Here is a 13,844-nt window from a genome sequence, read left to right on the forward strand (position 1 = left end):
CAGGGTTACCATACCCAACTCAAACCAGACTCCCTCCAGGGTTACCATACCCAACTCAAACCAGACTCCCTCCAGGGTTACAATACTTAAAATAAATAAACCAAAATAAACCATAAATAAACCACCCCCAAACCGCATTGTCCCCCCGCCCTGGGAGCAGGGGCCTGGGCTGCTGCCTTGCCCTGTGGAGGTGGCCTGGCGGTGGCAGGGCTGTCTGGACAAGCTGGGTGGAGGTTGAGCTGGGTGGAGGTTCAGTAGGTAGATCCTCTGAGCTACCTCCATCAATTTAACATTTAAATAGTACCTCCAGTAAAATGTAGATAATGAATGGGTTGACAATGTACAATCAGGCTCAATCTGATATGAATAAATGAACAAACCAAACGCATTAGAGATGAGGAGATTGCCTTTCCATGGCAATGCAGAACCCATTTACTAATGAATTATAATGGAATCATGAATTGAGTCCTTAAGTTCTGTGAAAGAGATTAACGAAGCAAAGCTTGAAATTATATGAATAGAATTGGAGGGACAGAGCTAGTGACAGACTGGGATGGGTGGAGAGCTCCTGACTGTAGTAGTAGTGATCATGTGTGTAAAGGTTTCAGCTCCCAGCAGGGGGCGGAAGGAGTTGACATCATTAGGGATTATATCGGAAAACACAACACGGGGGTAAACAGCCTCACATGAAAACCAAGCTTAGCTCTAGAAGTGTACATGGCATTTAGGATAGGTTAGGTCATGCTGTGGTTGCCGTGTGTGTGTGTGTGTGTGTGTATGCGCACGTGTGCGTGCGTGCGCGTGTGTGCAAGTGTTAATGAGGGTGTGTGATATAGCTTGAGAAGTAAAAGGAGGAATATTGTGTGAAGAATAAGACATAGAGAATGTGAAGAGCAGCTAAACATCCCAGGACAAGGAGCCAGGATATGACCGTTTACCAACATGACTAACTTGTTAGCCTCGAAAGTAACACCATTTAACAAATGTTTGCCAGATTTAAAGATGTCAAAAAGTTTATACGATGTTACCAGCAGCGGTCCTTTCGTACCATTGGCGCTGGTGAAGTGATTCTCTTTCATTTTTTGCCTATGTTTTCATTTACTTATCTATTATTTAATTTTATTGTATGACAATGGTTATACGTGAAGCACCTTGAGGGTGCCTTGTGTATGAAAAGTACTATATAAATAAAGTTGCCTTGCCTTGCCTTGTATTTTTCCATTTCATAATATCAGTAAATTACAGTCTATTTAACGATGCAGGTTTTGTCATGATGTGAATACGGTGTGTAATCAGACAGAACAGAGAGACCAGACCAAGCTTGATTTCATAGCAGTATTATAGCCTATTATTGTTAATATTATGCAAACCTGAAACGACTTAGCCGAGAACACCCCTAGTGTAAAGTAAAGGTGCATTGCACAGTTAAAAAATGGTAATCAAATAACCCTAAAATGACACACAGAATAGCTCCTTATCTCTTTACTTCTACATTAAATATAATACATATGCAGAGGATCCAACCCTAAAACATATTGTGAATGTAAAGTGATGTAGCGGGTTACATGTTAATGCTATAGATCGATCTGATTCCTGGTAGATATCTCGACCCAAAAACACATGCTACACATGTTAGTGGAAGTTCTGTGTTACCAGGTAACATCAATATAACCTTCTGGCCCAACACCGGAAAGAAGCGAGTGGGAGGGCTCTGGGCAAGAAACAAGGAAGCCTGGATAGCAACAAATCTCCAAACCTAAATGAAGAGAGTAGAGGGTCTATGAGGAGTCGGACAGACAGCATTTGAAAATGGGCGGGGGCTAGCTCAAACAGCTCAAATATCATTGGCTGGCCCATAATATTGGCCGATTTTGTCATGTTGAAAATATATGCATTGGCCGACGATGATGATGTCATGGCCATTTAAAAACGACTGAAACTTGAGGAAAACTAATTGCAATACAGCTTTAGAGCCTGTCCGAAAATTGAATAATATGGAGTGAGAAATCTCACTGACTCTTAAACAGCTTTTTAGAGATAAAGAAAATGACATTGTCTTCATTTCATCAGGGTCAAAAAGAAACACCAGGTTAATCAGAAACACACAGCAGAGGTGTGAAGGGAGAACACCGACACCTTCTATATTCAACCTGCTGTCAACGTCAGGAATCGGTAGACCAAACAGGTGAATGCCCCCACCTCCGCTCTGCTGAGATATAATCCGGCTCCAACCCCCGCTGGGTGTGTCCCTCGCTCTCAGAGGGGTGCTCCGGGGGACAGCATTACTAGATGCATGAGCCACCTGGGCCCCGCTCCCGCCCTCTGTGACTCGCCCTCATCAATGGCATGTCCAGAGAACAGTGCAGTATCAGTCCTCCCCTCAGTCAACACTCTGGAACACATAGGCCCAATCCCATTTCTACCCCTTACCCTTACCCCTCCCCCTTACCCCTCCCCCTTGTTTTGAAGGGGTAAGGGGAAGGGGTAAGGGGTAGAAATGGGATTGGGCCTTAGAGCCCATCCTTTAGGGTCATTCTCGGCACAAGCAATCGCAGAACCAAATGGCTTCTGGAGAAGAGATACCTGGAAAGATGCCTTGTGGATGGACTGGTTTTACTCAGGAGAAACACTAAGGTAGTTCAGATATTTATTTACGGAGTAACAGAGGAAGTTCTATTTCATGTAGGCTACGCCGTCTAGGCTTCTGAAAATTCAAACTATGCACCAATCAGCGTGGGCACCGCCCACATTTCCCACGGTATCGTGTCTATATAACGCGTGTATACCGTCGCTCATCATCCCTTTTCTTTCAGCACTTGTGCTTATCAGCGAGAATTGAGAACAATACAAAGTAAGAAGAAGATGACTTCAACACGGATCTCCCAAGCCTGTGGCAGCAGCTCGGGCGAGGCCGCGGACAAACGGCCCTTTTCAGGGCCAACTGAGAGCGCTCCTGGAGCTAGATCCTTTTCAGGACTCCTATGCGCCTCCTGTCCCGCCTCCCTGGCACCGGGTGACGGGCCCTTCCCGTGTTTTCTGTGCCTCGGCGCCGACCACGCCGCGGCTGCTATGGCGGCCTCCGTCTCCTGTGTTGCCTGCCGAGAGCTGCCTGAAGAGGGGATCCTCTCCAGGCATCTCTTCTTTTCCCCTGCGGTGGACCTGGCTGACGCCATCGACCTGTTCAGGGCCGGCCCTGACGACAACGATGGCATCATCGACGCAGACGCCGACGCCTCCATGGACGACGTCTACGGCGACTCGGCGTCCGGTTTTTCCCGCTCCCAGGTTTCAACCGCCACCGCCGTGCAACACGAGAGACCGCGCCGGATGGCCGATCTCTTCGGGGAGATCATGGGTGAGGCGGCGGCCATCAAGGGGATTCCCATGCCGGCCCCGTATCTGATGATATGCAGGGCGAGTGCTTTCGCACCTCATCTGCTTCCCGACGGGTTACCCAGTGCCCCTTGTTCCCGCCTGTGCAGCACTTGTTCACTGCTGCCGGTGGGGACCCTTCTACCCTGAAGGCCCGGGTGAAATCCTACACGGATTTCACCAACGCGGAGGGGTGGGCCGATACTCAGGCTAGGGGGATCCCTCGCCTGGAGCCTCCCCTGGCAGCGCTTCTCTGTCCGGGCGCCAGATGGCGCCCTAACGAAAAGCCGCTGCCCCCCGACCGCCTCCAGAAGCTGATTGTCGGCCTAATGGACAGGGTGTTCGTTTGTGCCTCTCAATCCGCGGCGGCGGTCAACAACATCGCCCTGCTCTCCTCTGCCATGGTCTCCTTGTCGGCTGACAGGGAGGCCTACGGCCCGGAGGAAGCCGCGAGATGGCTGGCGGTTTCCCGCTTTTCCAGCGCCATCCTCCAGCTATGCCAGCCGATAGCCGTTTCGGCCAGGCGGCATATGGCATGGGCGACCATGATACAAAGGGTCATATGGCTCTCCCACACTGCGGTGCCGGAACGAGAGCGGGCCAGCCTCGTCCAGGGTCCATTAGCGCCGGATGGCCTATTTGGTCCCCGGTTCTCCGAGGTTCTCGCGCACCAGCAGTCTGTCCGTGAGAATCGTTCCCGGTTCGGGGCGATTCTCACGGGCTCCTCCCACCAGCAGGCCGGGAGGAAGCGGGGTCCAGGCCAGTCCCAACGTTCCGGGGGGCCACCTCCAACTCCAGTCCCGGTGCCGCAGCCGCAGCAGCCGCCGAAGCCGCCGCCGCCGCAGACGGGGAGAGCAGCGCCACGGACCGGGAAGTTCCGGAAGCTTGCTCCTACTTTTTCCTTCCCCAATAAAGAAAAAAGTAAAGACCGTTCGGCCGAACAGCAGTACATGGTACCTAAAGAGCAATATTCCTTAGGCCACCTGCGTCCTACGCTTGTGGTGCGTTCCTCCATGTTGCCTCTTTCCCCCCTCAGCCCGGTGGCTGTAGGGTGGTGGTCGGACAGCGTGTTCACATGGCCTCTGGTTCACCTGCTTCTAAGAAGCGGCGTCCCTTGGAGCCTCGTGGACGGATCAGAGACACGTTGCACGAGCCCGTGGATACGGCCGCTTGTACCGGTCTCCTGGTTCCCCACATTATCCCCTCTACATCCCTTCAACAGTTTGTGGGAGGTGAGGAGACGGGTCCGCGCGCTGTCGCTACAGCCTGCGGACAGCGCATGCGCACAGGTGCGGCGGCCGGACGGCTCGCTCCCTGTTCAGCGGGCACGAGCGCGACGTCTAGACAGCTCGTTGTTTTTACAGCGGCTGGTTCTGGTACGTCTCCTACGCTCGCTGAGCCTCCTCCCAGATGGGGCCATCCCATACAGTCCGGCTGCGAGCACGGCTCTGGCAGCAGAGGTGGCACTGGTCTCTTGGTGAAGGGGGCCATCACTGTCGTTCCCCCCACGAGTCTCACCTAGGGTTTTATTCCCGCTACTTCCTGGTTTCCAAGAAGTCAGGGGAAAAGAGACCTATTCTGGATCTTCGCGTGTTCAACAGATTCGTTGCCACGAGGAAGTTCAGAATGCTCACTGTCGGAGCGCTGTTCTGGTGTGTGAGAGAGGGCGATTGGTTCACATCCCTGGATCTCAAGGATGCTTACTTCCGAAGCGAAGTTTCTCCGCTTTGCCTTTATGGGGATGGCGTACGAGTACCAGTGTCTGCCGTTCGGCTAGTCCCTGGCTCCGCGCACCTTCTCAAAGTGTGTGGAGACGCCGTTGGAACCGCTCAGGCGTAAGGGAAAGAGGATTCTCTTCTACCTAGACGACCTGCTTATTCTGAGCAACTCAGAAGAGACCGCGAGAAGGGACACCATGTTGGTGATAAACCATCTCTCCTTCCTGGGTTTTGCCATCAACTGGGAGAAGAGCTTCCCGCTCCCCAGCCGGCAGACAGACTACTTGGGGCTTTGCCTAGACTCAGCCACCATGACGGCGATGCTTTCGCCTCCTCGGCGAGACGCCATCCTGTCGGCGCTCTCCCGTTTTCGCGTTCGCAGAAACGTGACCGCACTGTCCACCATGCGCCTGTTAGGGCTGATGGCAGCTGCCCACCCCGTGGTCCCCCTGGGTCTGCTTTTTATGCGCAGACTCCAGCTGTGTTTTGCTCTCCAACGGTTGGACCCCAGGCGACACAAGCTCAGGGTGCTCCTCGTTCCCCGTTCGGTGTCGCCAGACCTGGAATATTGGAAAAGACCCTCCGCCCTTCTCAGGGGTGTTCCCCTGGGCAATGTGGTGTCCTACGTAGTGGTCTACACGGACGCCTCGTTGACGGGTTGGGGAGGAAGGTGCCTCTCTCACTCGGTCGGAGACAAGTGGCGCACGCCCCCTGCAGCACACATAAATGTGTTTGAGCTCGACGCTGTGAGGAAAGTGCTGTTGCATTTCTTTCACCTGGTGCTCGGCCGCCACGTTCTGATCAGGACAGACAGGGTGTCAGCGGCGGCGTACATCAACAGACAGGGGGGATTCCGCTCCCCTGCTCTCCACCGAAAGGCGGTCGAGCTCTGGCTTTGGGCTCATCAGTATCTCCTCAGTCTGAGAGCCCTGCATATCGCTTGCGCCCAGAACTTTGGGGCGGACCTCATGTCTCCAGGCGGTCCCCGCCGAGACGAGTGGCGGTTACATCCCGACATTGTCAGACTGATCTGGCCGAGTTTCGGGACGGCGCAGGTGGACATCTTCGCGTCCAGGGAGAACATGTGGTAGAAATTAACCTTACATTTTATGTTAAACTATGATTATTATTAGGCCTACATATCATATCGATACTTTGATAGTGGAAAACAGCTGATCACCTTTAGCCTAGATGTTATGTGCCGTGTGACACCAGTGAGTGAGTCCAGTCCATTCCCATCTGATGTGTCACACCAGTAAGAGAGTCCAGTCTACTCCCATTTTGATGTACTCTCTGAAGACAATGCTTACATTCACACGTGTGCATCATCTCTGTTTGTATAAGGATAATATATGTTCTAAGGTCACATTGGGATCCGGAAGACATGAGAATATGCTGACATCCACACAGTATGACCCAGAAAGTGTGTATTCGCGAATACCATTCGGCTTTGTTGTCTCTCATTTACGGGTGGCAATAAACTCTCCATCTATACTTGACCTGGACTCTCCGATTCCTCTTTGCTTATAGCTAGTAAGTGAATTAGATAAGTTGTTATTAGAAATCCCACCACAAACACGCACTGCAGGTGGTGGTTCTCCCTCAGCCCTCGGGATCTCCCCCCGTTGGGGGTAGATGCGTTGGCACACACACCTTGGCCGCGGGCTCTCTTGTATGCGTTTCCCCCGCTCCAGCTGATCCTTCCTCTTCTGGAACGGGTCAGACAGGAGAGACTGTCCCTGATATTAGTGGCCCCGGAGAACCGTTCAGCTCTGTGGTTTCCAGAGCTGGCCGCGCTCTCGCGGTCGGCGCCGTGGCCAGTACCGTTCAGGCCGGATGCGCTTTCACAGGCCCACGGGACGGTGCACCACCCGCCCGATGTCTCGGGACGGCTGTTGGTTTGGCGAGAGGTTGATCCTGCAGGGCAAAGGTTTGCCTGAGACGGTTATCAACACTATTCAGAGTGCTCGTGCGCCTTCTACTTCTTCCCTCTATGCGGCGAAGTGGTGCGCCTTCTCTAATTGGTGTGAGAGGAACCAAGATGTCCCATCTCAATGCGAGGTGGTAAGCGTGCTTTCGTTTCTGCAAAACTTATTGGAGAAAGGTTTGGCATTCTCCACTATCAAGGTCTATGCGGCAGCCGTTTCGGCTGGCCATGCAGGCTGTGATGGTGGACCGATCTTCAGCCATCCACTGGTCAAGAGATTCTTGCGTGGGGCTAGACGGGTTAGGCCTGTTTCACGCGTGCTTACACCACGCTTGGATCTCCCCACTGTGTTGCGCGGATTGTCCAGGGATCCTTTCGAGCCTCTTTCTCAGGCCCCTTTGGATGCCCTGTCCTTTAAGACGGCGCTCTTGTTGGCCTTGGTTTCTGCCAAGCGGTCTGTCAGCCCGAGTTGCTTGTTGCTAAACGAGGACAGCTCCTTCGCGTTGCTCAGATCTAATCCTGCGTTCCTCCCGAAGAACATTAATAGTTATTTTCGGTCGAGGGATATTGTGCTTAAGGCTTTTCACCCCCCGCCTCATTCTAGTGAGGCAGAGGCGGAGTTGCATCTCCTGTGCCCGGTTCGGGCATTGGCTATGTACGTGAATCGCTTGGCCGCGTTCCGCTCCACACAACAGTTGTTTGTGTGTTATAGCGACGCTAGCAGGGGCCGCGCTCTCTCTAAGCAGCGGTTTTCTCGCTGGGTATGTGAGGGTGTTTGCTTAGCCTACTCTCGGCAGGGCTTGGCGCCACCGTTGGGCGTTAAAGCTCACTCCACACAGAGCGTGGACGCTCCAACGGCTATACTCAAGGGCGTTTCGGTAAAGACATCTGCGCGGCTGCGTCTTGGTCTTCCCCCGGCCCCTTTGTCCGTTTTTACATGTTAGACATGTCCAGGGGCTCACTCGGCAACTCTGTGCTGGAGTCCGGGACCCCTTTTACGGCTTAAGAATATAGACATGTTCTTTAAAGTGGCGTGGTTGGATTTCCTCTCGCCGGCTGGCGAGTTGGACTTGACTACCAGTACTCTCCCACCTTTTTTCAAATGAAAAACAGGCTAGGGGGTTGTTCTATTGGCCCGCCAATTGTCAGGTGGTTTTGTTTGCCAGTATGGCATTCCGTAGCTCCGTCCCCGGTGGTAGCGGACCTAATGGAAACCGTGTTGCTCTGGTTTTTCTTTTCCTTTTCATGGGTTCCATGAAGCACGGATTAGAGCCGGAGTCTTTACAGACTCACTTTTTTCTCTCTTGACCATTGCCTTGCTTGATCTAGGAGGAATTAGTTTTTTATTAAGCTGTTATGTTTTACACTTCCTTGGCTTTTTGAGTCTTAATGTGCTCTGGTGACTTAAGTCGGTTTGACTGGGGTCCAGCAGGAGTACATTGATCGGGCTCCGCTCGCAGCTTCACCTTAGCCCATAAGGCGAAGCCTAGACGGCGTAGCCTACATGAAATAGAACGATAGTTATGTTATTATAACTCTAGTTCTATGATTGTTTAGTTTCCCACCTGCTGTACCTTCAGAATGCAGAAAGAAAAGCGTGGAGGATGAGCGACGGTATACACCGCGTTATATAGACACGATACCGTGGCAAATGTGGGCGGTGCCCACTGCCCACGCTGATTGGTGCATAGTTTGAATTTTCACAGGATAAGCCCATAAGGTGAAGCCTAGACGGCTACGCCTACAATCATAGAACTAGTTATAATAACATAACTAACGTTTAATCTAGAAACCTAACCCTATCTTCCTTTCAAACACACTAACCCAATCCGTCCTTGTCCTATCCATTCAGTGTGGAGTGCAACTGCTGTCAAACATGAAACCAAACATACATTAAGTTACTCCAATAGACCCCCACGCATCAACACAGCCTGAGTACAGGACCCTGGAAAGGTTACTGTCTGAAAAGTGAATCAATCTCAACCTCCACCATAGGTCCTGTTCCTGTCCCTATAAAGTTTGCCCCAAATTGAACCTTTTTCCAGAATAATTGACAGAATATGCACTACACTTTTTATATAGCTAAAGGTTGTTTATTTGTTGTGTTGTATTTATGTATAACTTGTTGTCTCCTACAATTCTGTTCTGTTATCTGGCTTTGAGCGGATGCACAAGAAGCAAACTCCACAAGCCTTTACTCATTAAACTGTTGAATTTGTTGTGTTTGTATTTGTATTTTACTTTTAACCTGATCTCTTATGTTGTTGTGTGGAGGAAAACACAAGAAAAACGTTAAATCTGCTATTAAATCAAACACATTAGCTTTAAATCGACAGTTGTTGTCAGATCGCCCCTCACCGTCACATCAGAATAATAAAAAAAAATCTCAATTAATCTCAATAGAGCAAGCTAATATTTGAATATTTTTATTTGACTCCACTCCATAGCGAAAAGTAGAAGCAATATTATTCATGCTGCAATTCAGTCTTCCATGTTGGCTACTCTAGATAACAGGCTTCTGAATACTTCACCCACAGACACATGTACACATTATAGAGAAATATTACATTTGTAATAAAAATGTCTGTCTTTAAGACAAAAGTTTGTCTGTCTATCTGTCTGTCTTTGTGTCTGCCTGCCTGCGTGCGTGGCTGTGTGTGCGCAAGTGTGCGTGCGTGCGTGCAGTGACATTAGTTCTGTCCTAATGAGTGGTGCTATCTCTCCTTCCTGGGGTGTTTCTGGTTAAAGGTTAAGTGATATCTGACCCTCATTAAGGACTGCAGTAGAATGCAGAGGGGTCCATGAAAAGGCTCACAACGCTCACACCGCAATACCATTCAACCTCACTCATTCTGCTTCCTGGCCTGCATACGGCAGGTCAGATGGGGCAGGAGAATGAGGACAGCAGAGAACACGACAGGAAGAAGGAAAATAGTTTCTGTAGAGAAATCGACGAGGCCACAATGTAACCTACAGAGGAATCACTCCCTCAGAAATCCATCCTCAGTAGATGGAGAGGGTTGACTGGTAACCGGAAGGTTGCTAGTTCGATAGCCGGCTCCGACACTCCTTTTGGAGTGTCGAGGTGTCCCTGAGCGAGACGCCTCACCCTACCTGCTCTTGACTCCGCCGTCGGTGTGCGAATGTGTGAATGAATGGTTGTCGCTTTGGATAAAAGAGTCCTCCCTCTGGGCCAAACCCGACTAGGAGCCCCCCGTTGGCTCAGTGGTGGGCGAGAGCGCCCGGGCACCGGGTTCATTTGTTCAGTCAGCAGAACTTCTCCGACACCATGCTGACATCCTCCCACCGTAGCTCACACTGGATCATGCTCAGGCTCCGTGAGCTCACGCTCAGGCTCCCTGAGCTCCGTGTGGATCAGGCTTGAGTAGGGGATGTATAATGGAATAGCATCCAGCGCCCCCTGGTCTGTCCTGCGACCCACAAGCCAGTCTCATTCCCCCATGCTGACTTCATGAGTGCTCAGCAGTCACCCCCCCCATGGCCCCCATAGGCCCAGCACTAGCAGGACAGAGCTTACTTATACGTTCTCCATGTGGTGCCCCTTATATCCAAGCCAGCAATAGGAACTGTATTTAATTTACTGTGTGTGTGTGTGTTTGTGTGTGTCTCTGAAGACAGACAGACAGACAGACAGACAGACAGACAGACAGACAGACAGACAGACAGACAGACAGACAGAATACCTTCCTGTAGACCAGCATGTTGGGCGAATCCTCCAGCGCCCCACGGGGGCTGCTGGTGTTGGTGTGGGCCATGGCGGACCACCAGGACCTGTGGAGATCTTCAGCAGTCCTGAGGGACAGAGTCGCCTCAGGGTTAGTCAGTCTGCTCCCAGTACAGGCCACATAACAAACACATCTGGTTGTACAAATACCTTCAAATGATCCAAATAATGTCATGTGTTATATTACTACCACTTAAAGCCCTTGGAAAATACATTTCTTGCCCATTATAGAAACAGCAGAAAAATATTTGTCATTAATGAGGCTATAAAGCTGCTAAACAAAACTCCTGGTTAAAGACGATGTCCCCAAATGAAGGTGGCTGTACTGTTATCAAACTGATCCTATGTTCTGTTGACTATCGGCTGACAACCACAATCCGATCATCAGTCCAGTTCCACATCGGACCCCATCGGACCTGGTCGGGGGGCGCAGCAGGTGGCCCGTCGGAAAGATCAAAACACCCCAACATGCTCCTAACTTCCCGACCTCAGTCCCGCCTGCTCTGTGGACCAGTGGACCAGTGGACTGATCCACACGGGCCGTTCTACCAACACCCACACTCGGGTTCCTGACCCGTCGGACCTCACCGTTCAAGGGTCACTCGGGGTCTGATCTCTTACTTCTTCAGTCGTCCTGCGCGCGAAGAAGAGGAAATTCAAAGATGATGACGTCAACTGTCACGAGCCTTCTATCGTTGCGCACCTGTTATTATGGTTCTCCTAGAACCCGGTGCTACTCGCTTGGTCGGTGTCTACGAGCCCCCAAGGCAAACACACGGGCATAACGGCTCACAGCTGACTGGATGGTACGAGAGAGCGGAACAGCCCGCGAGAAAGAGGTTTACCGCACGAGACGAATTTTACACCGCGCTGCCGCGCACCAGTCAGGGCTCCGCGAGCGCGCATCATTCGTGGGGGCCAATCACGGCGGAGTGACGTCATCAGCGCCTTGGTAACGTTACGGTTGCGAATTGCGACCGAACATACGGAAGAGGAAGGTATTATATAATTGACAATGCAAACAGACGATCTTTCACGTGCCACGCTCCCTCGCGACTGCTCACGCGCTTACCGTGTAACGCGCGGGACGATCCGGACAACCCGGTACCCAGAGCGTGACGCGGGCTCGGGTCCGAGGGGGGACGGTGACGGTGCGATGGGTGGAGGTGATGGCTCTGCAGTGGGCCAGCCTCATTCTTCTAAATGCGTGTTCCGTGACCGTCAGGCCTTTATGAGAACAGGTCCGGGCCTTATTATATGTCAGCCTGGATATTTGATGTTCCTCAATCCTCAGACATCAAGGAATGTTCTGCTCCTTAAGTCCTCTCCGCCCCTGGTCAGTGGAACAACACCTTATCTTCTCCAATTCCCTCCTTGTTTTCCCTCCCAGTATAACCTTCTCTCATTTCCTCGGATTCTTATCAGCCTCACCTCTAACAGCTCCATCATATACTCCATGGAAGAATATAAAGACTAAAGGCTAACCCAACATATCCCTTCAGACCATTCCTGACATATAAACGGAATCAGGAATGGAGTGTAAATAATTAATGATAGCCTCGTTAGGACAACATGTCTGCTTTTAAGTTTATCTAAACTCATGCAACCTTGAGCCCACTGAAATACTGATCTAATACATAACAATACAAATATATATAATACATGTAAAGTAGGCTACCATGCATCTACTTATTGACCTTTTCTTCTATATATTTTTTCCTATCTATTATTTCTTATATTATCTCATATTTAGATTGTAATAACACGTTAAACACCTTATTATAACAACGCATGTAATCTGGCGCCTGGTCGAGAAACAGGCCTCTGCTGCACTCTAGTGTCTGAGGTCTTAATTACAATACGTGATGATCTTAATTAGAGGGGCAACACTTAATGGTCTTAATTAGTAAGAGGGCAAAACGTGATGGTGTTAATTATTTAGAGGGGCAGCGCGTGAAGGTCTTAATTAGTAAGAGTGGCAACAATTGATGGTCTTAATTAGTTAGAGGGGCAACACGTGATGGTCCTAATTAGTTAGAGGGGCAACACGTGTTGGGCAAAGATAGAGTTAAGGAAAATGAATACTCAAAAAGCAGGCTAATAATCTTAAAGTGTTCAAATACTAGTGTGTCTGTTAAATGCTTCTAAATACTTGGTATCTATAGTGAGTTCAGTGTATAGTACTATGATACAGTGAGTTGTTGGTCAGTGGAGCTTAGAACAGCAGGAGTGGATCGATCAGGGGGCTGATAGATTGATCAGGGGGCTGTAGATTAATCAGGGGGCTGAGTTATGTCACTGAGGCGGGGAAAAAGGTCTAGCGCCATGCCTCTTCAAATGCTAAATGAGTGATCTATAAAAACAAACCTGCCAGGAGGACGATGTTTCACCTGTACTAAACTAAACTGACAGATGTGTACCAACACTTCAGAGAGGAATTGAAGAGATTGAATACTGATACCTCACGTATTGAATATAATTGAATTAAGTCTTATAGGACCACGTTCTAATAAACCTTCCCTCCAGCAGTGTTATTTATTTGTAGTGTGCATTAACGGCTGGATTTGAAAGGATGTAGCCTGAGCCAACACAAACCTTGCATCAAAGTCAATACATCATGCCTATCATCAGCTGTAGAAAATACATTTTAAAAGTAGGACAACACACTTTCATTTCTCAAACCAACTTTATTCAGATATACTTAGATCAGCATCAACACGTCATCAATCCGGCCAGCGCCATGCAGAGCTTTGGTATAGTCGTTTAAAACAGGAGGCAACACTTTATGTACATTTCTGCTCCGAAAACGTTTTTTTTGTGTTGACACATGAAGCGAGCCAGGTAGGCAAAGGTCTTCTCTGTGCACATCGCTCCCGACATCAGGACCCACCACGCATAGTCTTGTAAAACAAGTCAATCTGTTAACATTACCGGAGGAGTTTAAAGCTAGGGTTTATTAGAGGAGTGTAATTCCACGTTAGTCTGTTAACGCCTCCTGATAAGCATCGGTTATGAAGGCACTTGGTCCACCCATTGGAGTCCTGGTTCTTAGCCCTTAGCTCTTCCTAGTGGCATTAATGTT

At 50.0% G+C, this 13,844-nt stretch overlaps 1 protein-coding gene across 3 annotated transcripts in view; it reads right to left on the reverse strand.

Moving 5' to 3' along the window:
- LOC130371522 (regulator of G-protein signaling 7-like) overlaps window positions 1–11,645 on the reverse strand; it is a 28,448-nt gene extending 16,803 nt beyond the window's left edge. The window contains exons 1-2 of one of the 3 annotated variants that reach the window (XM_056577329.1): window positions 11,466–11,645; window positions 10,722–10,830 (exon numbers count right to left, since the gene is read on the reverse strand). In XM_056577329.1, coding sequence (XP_056433304.1) covers window positions 10,722–10,793 — 72 coding nt within the window. In that variant the 5' untranslated portion in view covers window positions 10,794–10,830; window positions 11,466–11,645. Of the gene's footprint in view, window positions 1–10,721; window positions 10,831–11,350 lie in introns of all 3 variants that reach the window. The other 2 variants (XM_056577326.1, XM_056577328.1) reach the window with 2 other exon arrangements.
- Between the last annotated feature and the right edge of the window lie 2,199 nt (window positions 11,646–13,844).

Source organism: Gadus chalcogrammus, chromosome 18, assembly GCF_026213295.1.
Source record: "Gadus chalcogrammus isolate NIFS_2021 chromosome 18, NIFS_Gcha_1.0, whole genome shotgun sequence".
Lineage (NCBI taxonomy): Eukaryota > Metazoa > Chordata > Actinopteri > Gadiformes > Gadidae > Gadus > Gadus chalcogrammus.